Raw genomic sequence first — 11,803 nt, 5'->3', positions numbered from 1 at the left:
GCAAGTGGAACGGTGGTCTACTCTGCCTCTGGCCCCCAAATATACCCTGTTCATTTTAAATTTAAAAAAATTTTTAAAAATTTTTATTCTAAGTAGGCTCCACGCCCAGTGAGGGGCTTGAACTCATGACCCCCCTGTTCATTGTAAACTCCACTAGCTCGCTGCTGTCTGGGTTCTCCTGCCAAGTTCTCCCCTCCCCTCCCTGGCAGGCTTACAGACCCAGATGGGGAAAATGGACACTAGGTGGTGCCGTGATCCTGCCACCCCATCCCTTCGACACGGAAGAGCAGGAGAGGGAAGATGGGCTCCTTCTGAGTGCAGAAACTGCCAGAGGGGAGCATGCTGCGCCGCAAGGGGGCCACAGGCTTCAGGAAGTTGGGCTCTGGGCAGAGAGGCAGCCTGACACCATCGTGGCTCCTGCGGCCGGTGGCTGGGTCCCTGCCAGAGTGCACAGGGCTGGAGGTCCGCACCCTCCCTGTCCACTCCCTGGCCCTGGGATTAACCAAGGCAGCACCCAGATAGGTGGAGGAGAACAGGTGCAGTGGGGGGCTCCCAAGCCCCGAGAGCAGAAAGGGAGTGGCCTGAGCTTAGCACCAGGGTCAGGAGGGGGTTAGGGAGAGAGCGTGTGCTGAGGCACACACCAAGGCCCCCAGGCCCACCCATCCTGGCATGCTGGAGCTCCTGGGAGGTGGCAGAGCACGTACTATGGTCACAAACAGCTACGACTTTGGCCGCTCAGGGCACATCTGCAGGAACTCCCAGCAGAGAGCTCCAGTAGCAGCACCCAGGGCCTGAGCAGATACCAAAGCGGCACCCATTTGTCATTGACCTTCACGCTTCCCGGCTTTCTCTCTGCCTGGGGTGCGGAAGGCAGGCTGAGTCCTCTGTCCTCGGGGCTCCTGGTAATTCGGGGGGCAAGGAGAGGCCTGCAGATGATGAGTAGGCATGGGCACCTGAGCAATTCACTGAAAACCAAGGTCATGGCTCCATTGTACTCCAGCTTGGAAGGACGAGTGGGTTGTGGCAGGTATGGGAGGGAAGGAGGGAGGGAGGGAGGCCAGGGAAGGAGCTGTGTCTCTGAGGCTGGCTTTATTATTAACATGAGGCAGCCTGGGGTTGGGAGGAGGCCATGAAAACCCAGGGGTCACCTGGAGCCTGGTGCTTCCTTCAGCCCGAGGGCCTGGCAGTGCTGGGGACAAAGGTCTGCAGCTCAGGGAAGGCTTCCCAAGGCCCCACTGCAAAGGCAGTACGGCTGACTCTGAAAAGACAAAGACAGGATCTGGGTTGCAATGGGGGCAGGAGTAGGGATTTTTCTTTTATTCCTTATTCATCTCACCTTTCTCTTTGCCCCCTCCCTTGGCCACACACGCCACACCAGACACTTGGCCATCAATCAAAAAGCCAGGGTGGGTGGCAGACCACCTGGCTGGAGGCTGGAAGACCCTGAAATCCTTCCCGGCTCCGTCCCAAGCTCTCCCTGATTTCTCCAGAGCCATCCCTGGCTCCCCCCTCACCTGTCCCTCCCCAACTTACCTGTCATTACAGATCATCATCATTGACTTGCCTGGGGTGGGGGAGGGGAAAAAGAGAGGGAAGAAGTCAGAGGGGGACGTGGTGAGTCTCAGGGTCCCTGAAGTCGGGGACCCCTCCTCACAGGCTTCGGAGACCAAAATCCTTGGCCTACGCCTCCTTTCCCCGCAGTGTCCCCACCCCACTCAGGGACCCTAAGCAGGCACTCACCCGTGCTTCTTTTTGCCCCCACAGTGGAGTCTTTTGCCTTGAAGGGAGAAAGGAGATGAGTTTCCATCAACCTCTTGCTTCCAGGGAGAGCCTCTCTGCCCTGAAGGATGCAGCCCTGGAGCCTTTACTCCCTCCCGCCCACCAGAGCCACAGTGGACCATTTCTGTCTTTATATGGAGCTGGGCCATAAGCATTCAGTCAGTCAGTACATCTGTCAGTCAGTCAACAAACATTTACCGCAGCGGCTCCTTGGTGGACCGTGAGCTTGCTGAGAGCAGTGGCCGAGCCGGGCCCATGGTGGTGCCCCCGGCACAGGGCCGAGCACATAGTAGCTGCTCAATACGCTCCTGGGGGAGGAGGACCGTAAGTCCAGAGCCAAAATCTCTGCTCAGGCCTGTCTGCCCCCTGCACCTGTGTGCTGGACCACGACCCAGTACCGCCCACAAGACCCTTCCAGCTGAGCTGGGGAGAGCAGCCATGTCTGCAGACAGAAGCCCTCAGATGGAATGGCACCAACCATGGACGGGTTAGAATCCCAAGACGCAGAGGTGTTTGTGTTTCTGTGTATTTTTCTTCTGGTTGCACCAAACCGAGTCAATGAGCATTTACTAAACCCTGCTGTGTGCCTACTGGGGCTAGGGGATATACAAGGACCCGTCTCTCCTCCAGAACACTCTAGGCCTGCACCTGAGTACTCCCTTGGCTGTCATGCTAGCCCTAACTTTATGAGATAAGTAGGATCATCCCTATTTAACAGATGAGCAAACTGAGGCCCAGGGAGTTAGGGATCCACACACAGTAAACTGGTGATGGGGTTGAATGCCTCTGGCTCCCAGCCACACTTGCTTTCCAGCAGTCGGTGGGATGCGGTGGGAGGTGGACACCCCTGGGTTCAGCTGAGCTCAGCTCTGCTTCTGATTGGCTGTGGCCCCCCGGGCAAGTTGTTGCACCTGTCACGGTGGGTAGCTTTTCCTCTGTAGAATGTGACCATAGGGGCCATCCCTCAGTGTTGCCAAGAGGATTAAATGGACTGAGATGTAGCTCATGCCAAGCAAGGACAGTGCCCAGATCTGGCCAAGGGAGGTATCCAGTGGAGGTTGGTTCCCTCCCCTGGCTTGAACCCCGTGTGCTGGAGTGTCCCTCGCAGGCTGGACACAGCTAGCTCTCCCCCTCAGCAGCTCCTCCCAGGGCCACCAGAGGGCGCACTGGAGGAAAAGGGCACGTCCTCTGTGCTGCCCAAGGACCAAGCAGGGAGGCGTCCCAAGAAGCCTGTGTCCATGAGGGTATCTGTCAGTTCCCACATCCTGCATAGGGGAATGGAGGGGAGGGAGAAACTCACTTCCCTTCTGGGATCTGAGAAGAGGGTGAGAGGGCTTTCCCCGACCCCCGCCTGGGGAACCCATGCTCAGTGGCTCTGAGAAGAGATATGGCCCCATGAAGCGGCCCCTTCCGAAAGCCCCACTTACTGAGGATGATAATGAGCCCCACGACGAAGGCCAGGGCAGCAAAGATGAGGCCCCCCTTGCGGACAGTCTCATAGTCTGAGGAAGGAGAGGGCAAGGAGGTGGGATGGGTCATCCCAGGCGCCCTTCCCACATCCCACCCCAGCAGCAGCCCCAGGCTACCAGGGGAAGGTGGTGGCCATAACCAGGGGATGCCAGGAACCGGGGGTCTGTGCGTGGTGGCAGGCTGAGGAGGGGGGCCCACCAGGCTTACCGTAGTAGAATGGGTCCACGTCGTCCTTGGGGCTGCCACCTGAGGAGAGAGCCAGAGGCAGGGTGAGCCAGCCACGGAAACAGTGGACCTCCCATCCTTCCCTTCCTGGCAGCCCCAAGGGTCCAAGTGGGCAAGAGGAGGCTGGTGGGCCTGCCAAGGCCACTGCCAGTGGGGGCATCTGTCCTGGGCCACCTTGGAGACAATCAGCTTGGGACCAAACACCAAGCATCCAAGCAGGGTGCCGTGCTGCCTGTGGGGGCCTCCGGCAACTCTGGGAGGGTTGGATCTTTCCTCTCCTCTCTTTCTACAACCGTAAGCAAGGCCATGGGAGACATTTCCCATTGGACCCATGGGTAGCCTCCCTCCATGTGACTAATCAACGGCAAGATGCGTCGCAAATACTTGTGGAATGAATGAACTGAAGAGGCCCTTCACTTCCACTGCACAGGAGAAAACGGAACCTGTTTAAGGTCCCCCATGAAAGTTGGGGGCAGAACTGGGTCTTGGACTCAGGTTTCTAGATCCTTCTCTCTTATGTTTCCATCCTCAAGGGGAAGCAAATTCTTTTAAGAATCGTTAATATATAGTGTTTACCACCCGCTAGGCGAAGGCTAACAAAACGTTAACTCATTTTACCGTCACAGGCATCCCGTGAAGCATTAATATGATTCCAATACAATCCCTAGAAGCTGGAGGCACAGAGAGGTTAAGTAACGCCCCCACAGTTACACAGCATAAAGGGGAAGAGCTGGGACTTAAACCCAGGCAATAGGTTGCTAAGAATCTAGGCGCCTTACCCCTTTGCTACATTGCCTCTCAGATGGTCAGAAGGCACGAGACATTTCAAGGCCACGTATGGTCCAGTCCCCTGCGTCCTATAGTGTTAGCCCACCCAACGTGTTGCTGCTCAGCGCCAGAGGTCATAGCTCTGCCCTCCAGCCCTGGAAACTGAGCACACTTGCCTTTGGGCAGCCCGAGGGCACCTGGCCAGAGCTTTGCGGCCATGGTGGGGGGTGGCCCCTCTTTCCTACCCTCTGTCGGGTCCCTTCTCGGCACTAAGGAGGCAGTGCCTGAGGTAGAAGGGATGCACAAGTCGGCACCTCCCAGGTTGTGCTGAACTGTGCCCTGGGTGGTGGGGGGCCTGGGGGCCTGGGGACACCACAGGGTGTCCCCTGTGCAGCCTCCCTGGCCAGAAGGGGCCAGTGCCTGGGCCTCTAGGGGAGGGCTATGGGGACCCAGGAGCCTGTCCCCATGTGGGAGCCCATCAGCGTTGTCTCCGGATTCAGTTCTTGTGCAGGGTGACATGGGGAGTTAGCCCCAGAGCCATGACTAGGTTGGCAGCTCCCCTCACCACACCAGGGAGCCGCCTCCTCCCTCGTCCCTTGTCTTGAGCCATTCACTGAACCCACGCCCACCCAAAGCCCTCGTCTTTTCTAGGTCTGGCTCAAAGCCCACCACAGTCAACAGAGGTCCCTGTTGGCCTCCAGGCCCGAGTCACCCCCATCACGGGATCCTTTTGGCGGTGTCCCTCCACACTTGGGGGGCTCTGGCCCCAAAGCCAGCCTGACCCCCCTCCACCTCCCGCTCTGAGCTTGGGTAGTCCAGAAAGATACATTGAACCAGGACAGGTGCCTGCCGGAGAGTCAAGATAGGAGCTCATCCCCACCCCCATCCCCCAGCTCCTACCTGGCACCCCAGGTTCTGCCATTCAAGCTCTATTCCTCCAGACTTAAGGCAGGACCCTCTTTTTCAAAGCAATTTTTTTAAATCCTCTTAGGAGGCTGGCAAGGTTGGGGGAGGGGTGCTGGGGTCCCTGGAAGGCAGGGGTGCCAGGGGCCCAGCTCATCCCCTCAAAGGTGGTCCAAGGAGAGGCCACCTCCTGCTTCACACACGTACACACACACTCACCGTCGTCCAGGGACAGTGCTGCCATTCCCCTAGCTGATCGGGCTGGTCCCGGCTGCCCTCCCCTGCCTCTGCTCGGGGGAGAGTACCTGGCTGCGGGTGGCCAGGGGAGAGGTGGGGGCATTAAACATTAACAGTGCCAGGTAATGTTTACCCTGGTCACGAGAGAAGCCCTCGTGTGAGCGGAGGGGCTCCCTCGGAGGCAGGAGGAAGTGTGTGCGCACGCAGGGGCAGGGACGAGCTGGCTGAGTTTCCAAACCCTCCCGAAAGGAAATTTCCAGAGAAGGGTCGGGGACGGGTAGGCCACAGTGTTCTTCCACCGGCTGGAGAAGCCGTGGCTGGGGCTGGGGCACGGGGGAAGTGGGACTTTCAAAATATGTTCAGTGTCTACCAGCGCTTGAGGGGCCACGTCAGGGGCCCCACAGACGCCACCCCACCCCAGCAGCTGCCCACCTCCCCCCCCTGCGGAGACCACGGAGACCACAGCTTCAGCTGCTACTTCCGACCCGGCATCCGGGGCTTCCCTGCGGACGTCCCCAGGCACCTGCCCCCCTCCCACCACAAAGCCCACACCGAGCCCATCGTGCGTGTTCACGCCTCCAGGCCTGAGCTGCCCCGTTCCTGTTGTTTCCTTCACCCTTCGGGGCTGCATCCAGCAGCTCACACCTCCGTCAGAAAGGCTCCAGTCACCCCTAACTAATCTCTTTCCCTGTTGCCTCTGGCATTTTCCTTCTGCAGTCTAGCTGCTCCCATGCCAGTTTCCCGGGTTGCGCTGTCGGCTCCTTCAGGAAGGGGCCAAGCCTACCACCTGGAGAAGGGCTTGCTTTTCTGACTCACAAAGCACTTGCCTAACTAGTATCCCCTTGTGCCTTGTGTTATTTCCCATTTTACAGATGAGGCATCCGAGGCACAGAGAGGGTAGGGCCCTGGCCCCAGGTCACACAGCCGGTGAGGGGCAAGATGGAGGATGGACAGGCAGGCCTTAGGCTTTAGGAGTCAGGTGCTTTCCCACACCTCCGAGGCTGCCTCCCCGCTCTGCGGCGGCCTCTTTCACCCCAGAGACCCCAGGGCTGGGTACTCCATGAGTGCTCATATTCCTGGCTGAGCTCTAGTCCATTGAACTGGCCTCCAGAAGAGGCTAATGTTCAATGGTAGCCAAGAGCCCAAAGCCAGCGGTCAGTGTCCACCAAGGATGGACTGCTCCTTCCAAAGGGAATGAATCCCTCTGTTAATCCCCCTGGAGTGGTTGCAGGGGATCAAGGTTTGAGTTCATTTCCTGGCTCCTCCATTTGCTAAGTAAATGGCCTCTGTCGAGTCACTGAACCTCTCTGTGCCTCAGTCTTCTCGTCTGTAAAATGGGACTACTCCCTGCCTCAGGGAGTTGTTGTGCAGAGAAAGGAGATAATGCATGTGAAGAGCAGGGCATACGACCTGGGACACAGCAAGTGTCACTATAGTTACCATCATATTTGTGTCAACTGGAAAATAAAGGGCATTCATGTTTTGTTGAACATTAACTGCTGGACGCAGGAAAGCCAACCCCCCTCCAGCAAAAATCAGCATGGGGGTGAGATGGAGAGAGAATGTCATGGCCATGGCCCTGCAGCCCAGGAGCTGTGACATCCATTCCACTCTCTGCTTTCAGAGCCGAGCAATGAATATTCATGAGAATATTATAGCACAGCTAATGCTTAGTAGGGGCTGACCATGTGTCAGGCTCTTTATTTATTTTTAAGATTTATTTATTTATTTTGAGAGAAAGCAAGCGAGCGAGTGTGTGTGAGCCAGGGGCTGAGGGAGAGGGAGAGAGAATCCCAAGCAGACTCCCTGTGAGAGCAGAGCCCATGCAGGGCTCGATCCCACCACCCTGAGATCACGACCTGAGCCGAAACCAAGAGTCAGACGCTTAACCAAGTGTGCCATCCAGGTGTCCCTTGTCAGGTTCTTTATATGCACTGTCCCACTGAATCTGGGCTTGCTCCATTCTACAGATGAAGAAGCTGAGGCTGATCATTTGCTCCCTGCAACGAGACCGCTGGAGGTGGCCAGGGCAGGGCCATGAGCCCCACTGGGCAGAACAAGAAGACTGAGGGCAAGGAGCTTGAGGGATTGGCCTGCAACATCCAGTTAGTGACAAAACCAGGCCTAGAAAGCCAGACCCGCAAGGCTGTGCTCCCAAAGCTACTGTCGCTCTCTACACGAGACACCAGTGCCCCTTACCACACATTGTCTCAGTATCTTAGTGCGTTGTGTCTATCTCTGTAAGCTACTGCGGATTCTATCTGCCATAGTAGATATAAAAATGGGTGGAAAGGATAGTAGATAGATAGATAGATATAGATAGATAGATAGATAGAGGGAAGGAGGGAGAGAGGGAGGGTGGCAGAAATATGAAAAACAAGTTGTTTTGTTTTGTTTTTTTAAAGATTTTTTTTATTTTTATTTATTTGAGAGAGAGAATGAGACAGAGAGAGAGAGCATGAGAGGGGGGAGGGTCAGAGGGAGAAGCAGACTCCCTGCTGAGCAGGGAGTCCGATGCGGGACTCGATCCCCGGACTCCAGGATCATGACCTGAGCTGAAGGCAGTCGCTTAACCAACTGAGCCACCTAGGCGCCCCGAAAAACAAGTTGTTATCTGAATTTTAAACTCTATGTGCAAGACCCTGTTCTGAGCACGTAACAAAAATTAAGCATGTGATCATCACAACAACCCTGAGGTAAGGAAGCCATCATCAGGATCCCCATTTTAGAGATGAGGACACCGAGGAGAGAAGTTAAACAACTTGCCGGCGCTCAGGCAGCGAGGGAGTGGGGAAAACAAGATTTGAACCCAGCAGCCCGGCTCTGGAATTCCTGCAGATGGACCGGTGGCTAGACAGGCAGAAAAGGAGGCTGTTGGACAAGCTGTCTTCCTAGCTCCTGCAGCTCAGAGATGCTCAGGGCAGAGATCCCCACACGTCCAGGACTCCACCTTGAGATGCCCTTGTTGAGAAATCCTGCCTGTCCTCCCTTCGGCTTTCCCTGCGCTTCTGGGGAGCAGGTGGCTGCACCTCAAAGTGAGGAGGTGGACACCCGTGTCCGAGTCTGAGCAGACGGGGGGCGTGGGGCTCAGGGGACTCACCCAGGTACCACCTGTCCATGGCAGGAGCGGCCGGGGAGTCCTCGGTGGACGAGAGTGGCGAAGCATGGGTTGCCAAGGGCCTGGCTGGAAAGTGCGGCCCTCCCTCCTCCACACCTCCTCCCCCTCCCCCCCGGGGGGGGGCAGGAAGAGACAGAGTCAGGGAGGAGAGCTGGCAAGGGAGCCCTCACCTTGTGCCAGGCATCCCCATCAGAGGGTCTCTGACTTCCACCCGAGGAAGGGGGAAGCTGGGAGCCACAGCAAAGCAAGCCCCAGTCGCTGCCCCTCTGCCCCCACAGGAGAGACACCACAGCCGCGCCCTCCAGGAAGCCTGGGGCGCCTGCAAAGGCCACCCTAGGGGTGACTGAGGGAGACCCCGAGGGTCACCTATGGGCCCCCCCCCCCAAACCTTTACTCAGCTGCACCTCCCCCGTCGAGCCCAGTAGGGCCTCTGCCCCGACATGTCCTGCCCTCGGGTCTCATTCTGCAGCAGGCGTCCCCTGAGATGGCACAGAATGCCAGCAGACCCCTCGGTAGCTGCCCTGGGTGGGGCGGGGGCGCTTTTCAGGGCCAGGCCTGAGGCCGCAGCTGCAGGTAGTAAGGCCCACATGGGAAGCAGCTGGGGGCCAGGAGGGGGCGCTGGTGTGGAGCCGCTCCATGGCAGCCAACCTGTAGCAGCCTAACGCGGCCTCTGAGGGCCGCTGGTTGGTGCCAGAGGGGGATGGTCCGAAGACAGCCCTTCGGGTTCCAGGGAGGTGTGGCCCCCTGCCTTGGCTCAGCCAAGTCTCAGTTCCCAGGGCCACCGGGGCCTCTGAGGGCCTGGAGCAAGGTCGCAACAAGCAGGCTGGGTGTGGCTCACTCCGGAGCAAGGGATCTCCCTCGGTGACTTGGGGGCCACCCTACTCGGCCGCCCCAGAATGCACACTGAAAAGCAGGGTTTGGGAGGTGCTGGTTCAGGCCCCCGGCTCTGACCCCCTGCTCCAGTCAGACAACGACTTGCCTCTCCGTCCCTCCTTAGCAGAATCTCCTGCCCTGAGGGGATGACTAATGACACCCCCAGAGAGCCACCTCCCAGCTGGAAGACGTTCTGGAAATGAAGAAGGGCAGGCCTGGAGGGGCGTGATCTGGAGGGGCTGAGGTCTGTCCTGAGGCCCCTGCCCCGTGGCCGAGCTGCTCCCACGACCCGGCCTTGTCGCATGATCCCAAGTGGAAACCTGCACATTCAGACAGCTCAGGGCTGTCGAGCAGAAATTCTCCAAGCCGGGCACTTGGAAAGATTCAGAAATCTCGGCACTGGATGACACTTCAGAAGTTACCTGGTCCAAACATATCAGTGGTTCAGAAACGTGACGATCTCAGCCAGAACCCCCTTCACGGCCTCCCGCAAACACACACACCTACACACACATTCTGTGTTCCCTACCAGCTCCTAAAGCTGCAAAGGAAGGCATCTTGATCCCAAATGGAGACCCTGTGTCCTGGACTGGCTAACTGGAAAGGGCGTCCAAAGTCATCCTACCCGTCCCCATCATTTATAAAGGGTTCACTCTCCTGCTCCAACCCTTTGAAGCCTCAGAGAATAAACCAAAGTCCTTTTTGTGTCCTATAGGACACTTCTTAATCTGGCCCCAATGACATCTTTGACCTTGTCTCCAACTTCCCTGTCCCTTCTCTCTGCTCCAGCCATACTGGTTTCCTTTTTGCTCTTCTAACCTTCCAGGCATGCTCCTGCCTCAGGACCTTTGCACTGGCTCTTCCCTCTTCCTGAACACTCTTCCTCCAGAGAACTTCCTGGCTAACCTTGCTCACACCTCATTTCACTGATTGACTCAGAAGACCCCTCCTGGCACTCCAATCTAAAATGTTCACACCCACTCTCTGAACCGTCTCAAATCCCTTTCTTAGTTTGTTTTGTTTTGTTTTCTCCAGGAAAGCAGGGATTTTTGTTGTGTTCATTTGCAGATTCCCAGGGCCTAGAACAGGACCTGGCACATGGTGCACCCCCAGTTTTGTTAAACAAATGAATGCATCCCAGAGTTGAAGTCATTTCTCTAGTGGCTCAGGGAGGCCCAGGACTTGCCTAACGCAGCCTCTTCCCCTGAGATCCCCTGCCCTCTAATAGGTAACAGGAACTAGGTTGCCCCCACGGAGAAAGAGTGGGTGGTCGGCCACCCCCATGTCTTGCCAGCGGCTACCCCAGAGTCCTTCCATCCCCACCCTCTACTCCCCCTGGCGCTTCACCCAGAGACCTGCAGCAACTTCCACGCAAGCGTTTATTTCTCCTTTCAGGGGAAGCCTGGGGCTAAGAGTCAAGAAGGTCTACTCTCTCTTGCTCACACCCAAGTCCTCCCTCAGACTTCTTCTTGTCCACCTCCAGCTGAGGTCATCGGCCTGGCTGTCACTGGGGCCAAGGGAGCCCCTGGCTCAGAGATACCCTGCTCTTCAGCAGGGAGGCCCCGGCTCCTTCGGCCTGCGGCCCAGGAAGCCCGGGGAGCCACCCAGGAGAGCCTCTCCTCCCATGTGTTCCTCCACGCGGGGGCCACCCTGTGGCACAGACTCGCCACACTTAAGCTCCTTTGCATCCCAACACTTTGCTGTGGATTCTGTGATGCTGGGAAAGGTCACCCGTCCTTCCATCTGTAAAATGGGATCAAACACCTACCTTTCGTGGTTCTTGTAGGAATTGAGATGATGTGGGTAAAAGGCCTGGCCAAAGAAGGTCCTAATCAAGGTTGACTTCATTATCCTCACCTGAGATGGGTTTCTAGGAGGCAAGGACCCTCACTGTAATCCCTTCCCTGGGCTAAGTCCCTTGCCAAGGTGACCTCTAAGGCATGTTCCCAGAGCACCTCCCGCTCTCTGACCCTCAGCACAATCTCTGCTGGCCCACCATCCAACCCTCACCCCCAACTTTCCTCTCCTTCCCCACACCTACGCAGCACCGCTGGTCGCTCCTGGGGTCTGGTTGCCCTTCTTCTTTTAGTCTTTCTCAGGATATGGGGCCAAATGGGGTGGGAGTGCTACTCTGCTGTCCCAGAAAGGCCATAGGGCAGGCAAAGACCCACCCCAGGCCGCCCTCCCTCTGTCTGAGTGGTCCAGGCTGGAGCCAAAGAGGACCATCCAGCCGTACACTGCTTTCCTCCCAAGACCCACAGATCAAGGAGACCTTTGGGAGGTATGGAGAGGGAGCCGCAAGTCCCGGTCCCTCTTCCAGCACTGTCATACCCAGTGGGACAATGTCCTTGGTTGCCAGGCCTCAGTCTCCCCTGTCTTCCCCAAGCAGCATCTTCAGTCTCGGGGCAACAGTCTGGGTGGTCACTTTGG

At 57.3% G+C, this 11,803-nt stretch overlaps 1 protein-coding gene across 1 annotated transcript; it reads right to left on the bottom strand.

The window, feature by feature from the left end:
• Positions 1-1,022: 1,022 nt before the first annotated feature.
• On the bottom strand, positions 1,023-8,593 carry FXYD2 (FXYD domain containing ion transport regulator 2). Its single transcript, XM_021696446.1, has 6 exons — positions 8,483-8,593; positions 3,457-3,495; positions 3,207-3,281; positions 1,741-1,777; positions 1,534-1,564; positions 1,023-1,258 (listed from the first exon to the last, which is right to left on the bottom strand). Exons 1-5 carry the CDS (start codon positions 8,499-8,501, stop codon positions 1,540-1,542), a joined length of 195 nt encoding a protein of 64 aa, XP_021552121.1. The 5' UTR covers positions 8,502-8,593; the 3' UTR covers positions 1,023-1,258; positions 1,534-1,539.
• Between the last annotated feature and the right edge of the window lie 3,210 nt (positions 8,594-11,803).

The sequence above is a fragment of the Neomonachus schauinslandi genome, chromosome 11 (assembly GCF_002201575.2).
Source record: "Neomonachus schauinslandi chromosome 11, ASM220157v2, whole genome shotgun sequence".
Classification (NCBI taxonomy): Eukaryota; Metazoa; Chordata; class Mammalia; order Carnivora; family Phocidae; genus Neomonachus; species Neomonachus schauinslandi.
Note: the sequence above shows the minus strand (reverse complement) of the source record. Positions and strands in the feature narration are given on the sequence as shown.

Excerpts from the sequence above, each read along its gene's own strand:
- FXYD2 (XM_021696446.1), bottom strand. Across the intron at positions 3,282-3,456 it reads CGTGGACCCATTCTACTACG|ACTATGAGACTGTCCGCAAG; the intron begins GTAAGCCTGGTG and ends CTCCTTCCTCAG. Across the intron at positions 1,778-3,206 it reads GGGGCTCATTATCATCCTCA|GCAAAAGACTCCACTGTGGG; the intron begins GTAAGTGGGGCT and ends TCTCCCTTCAAG.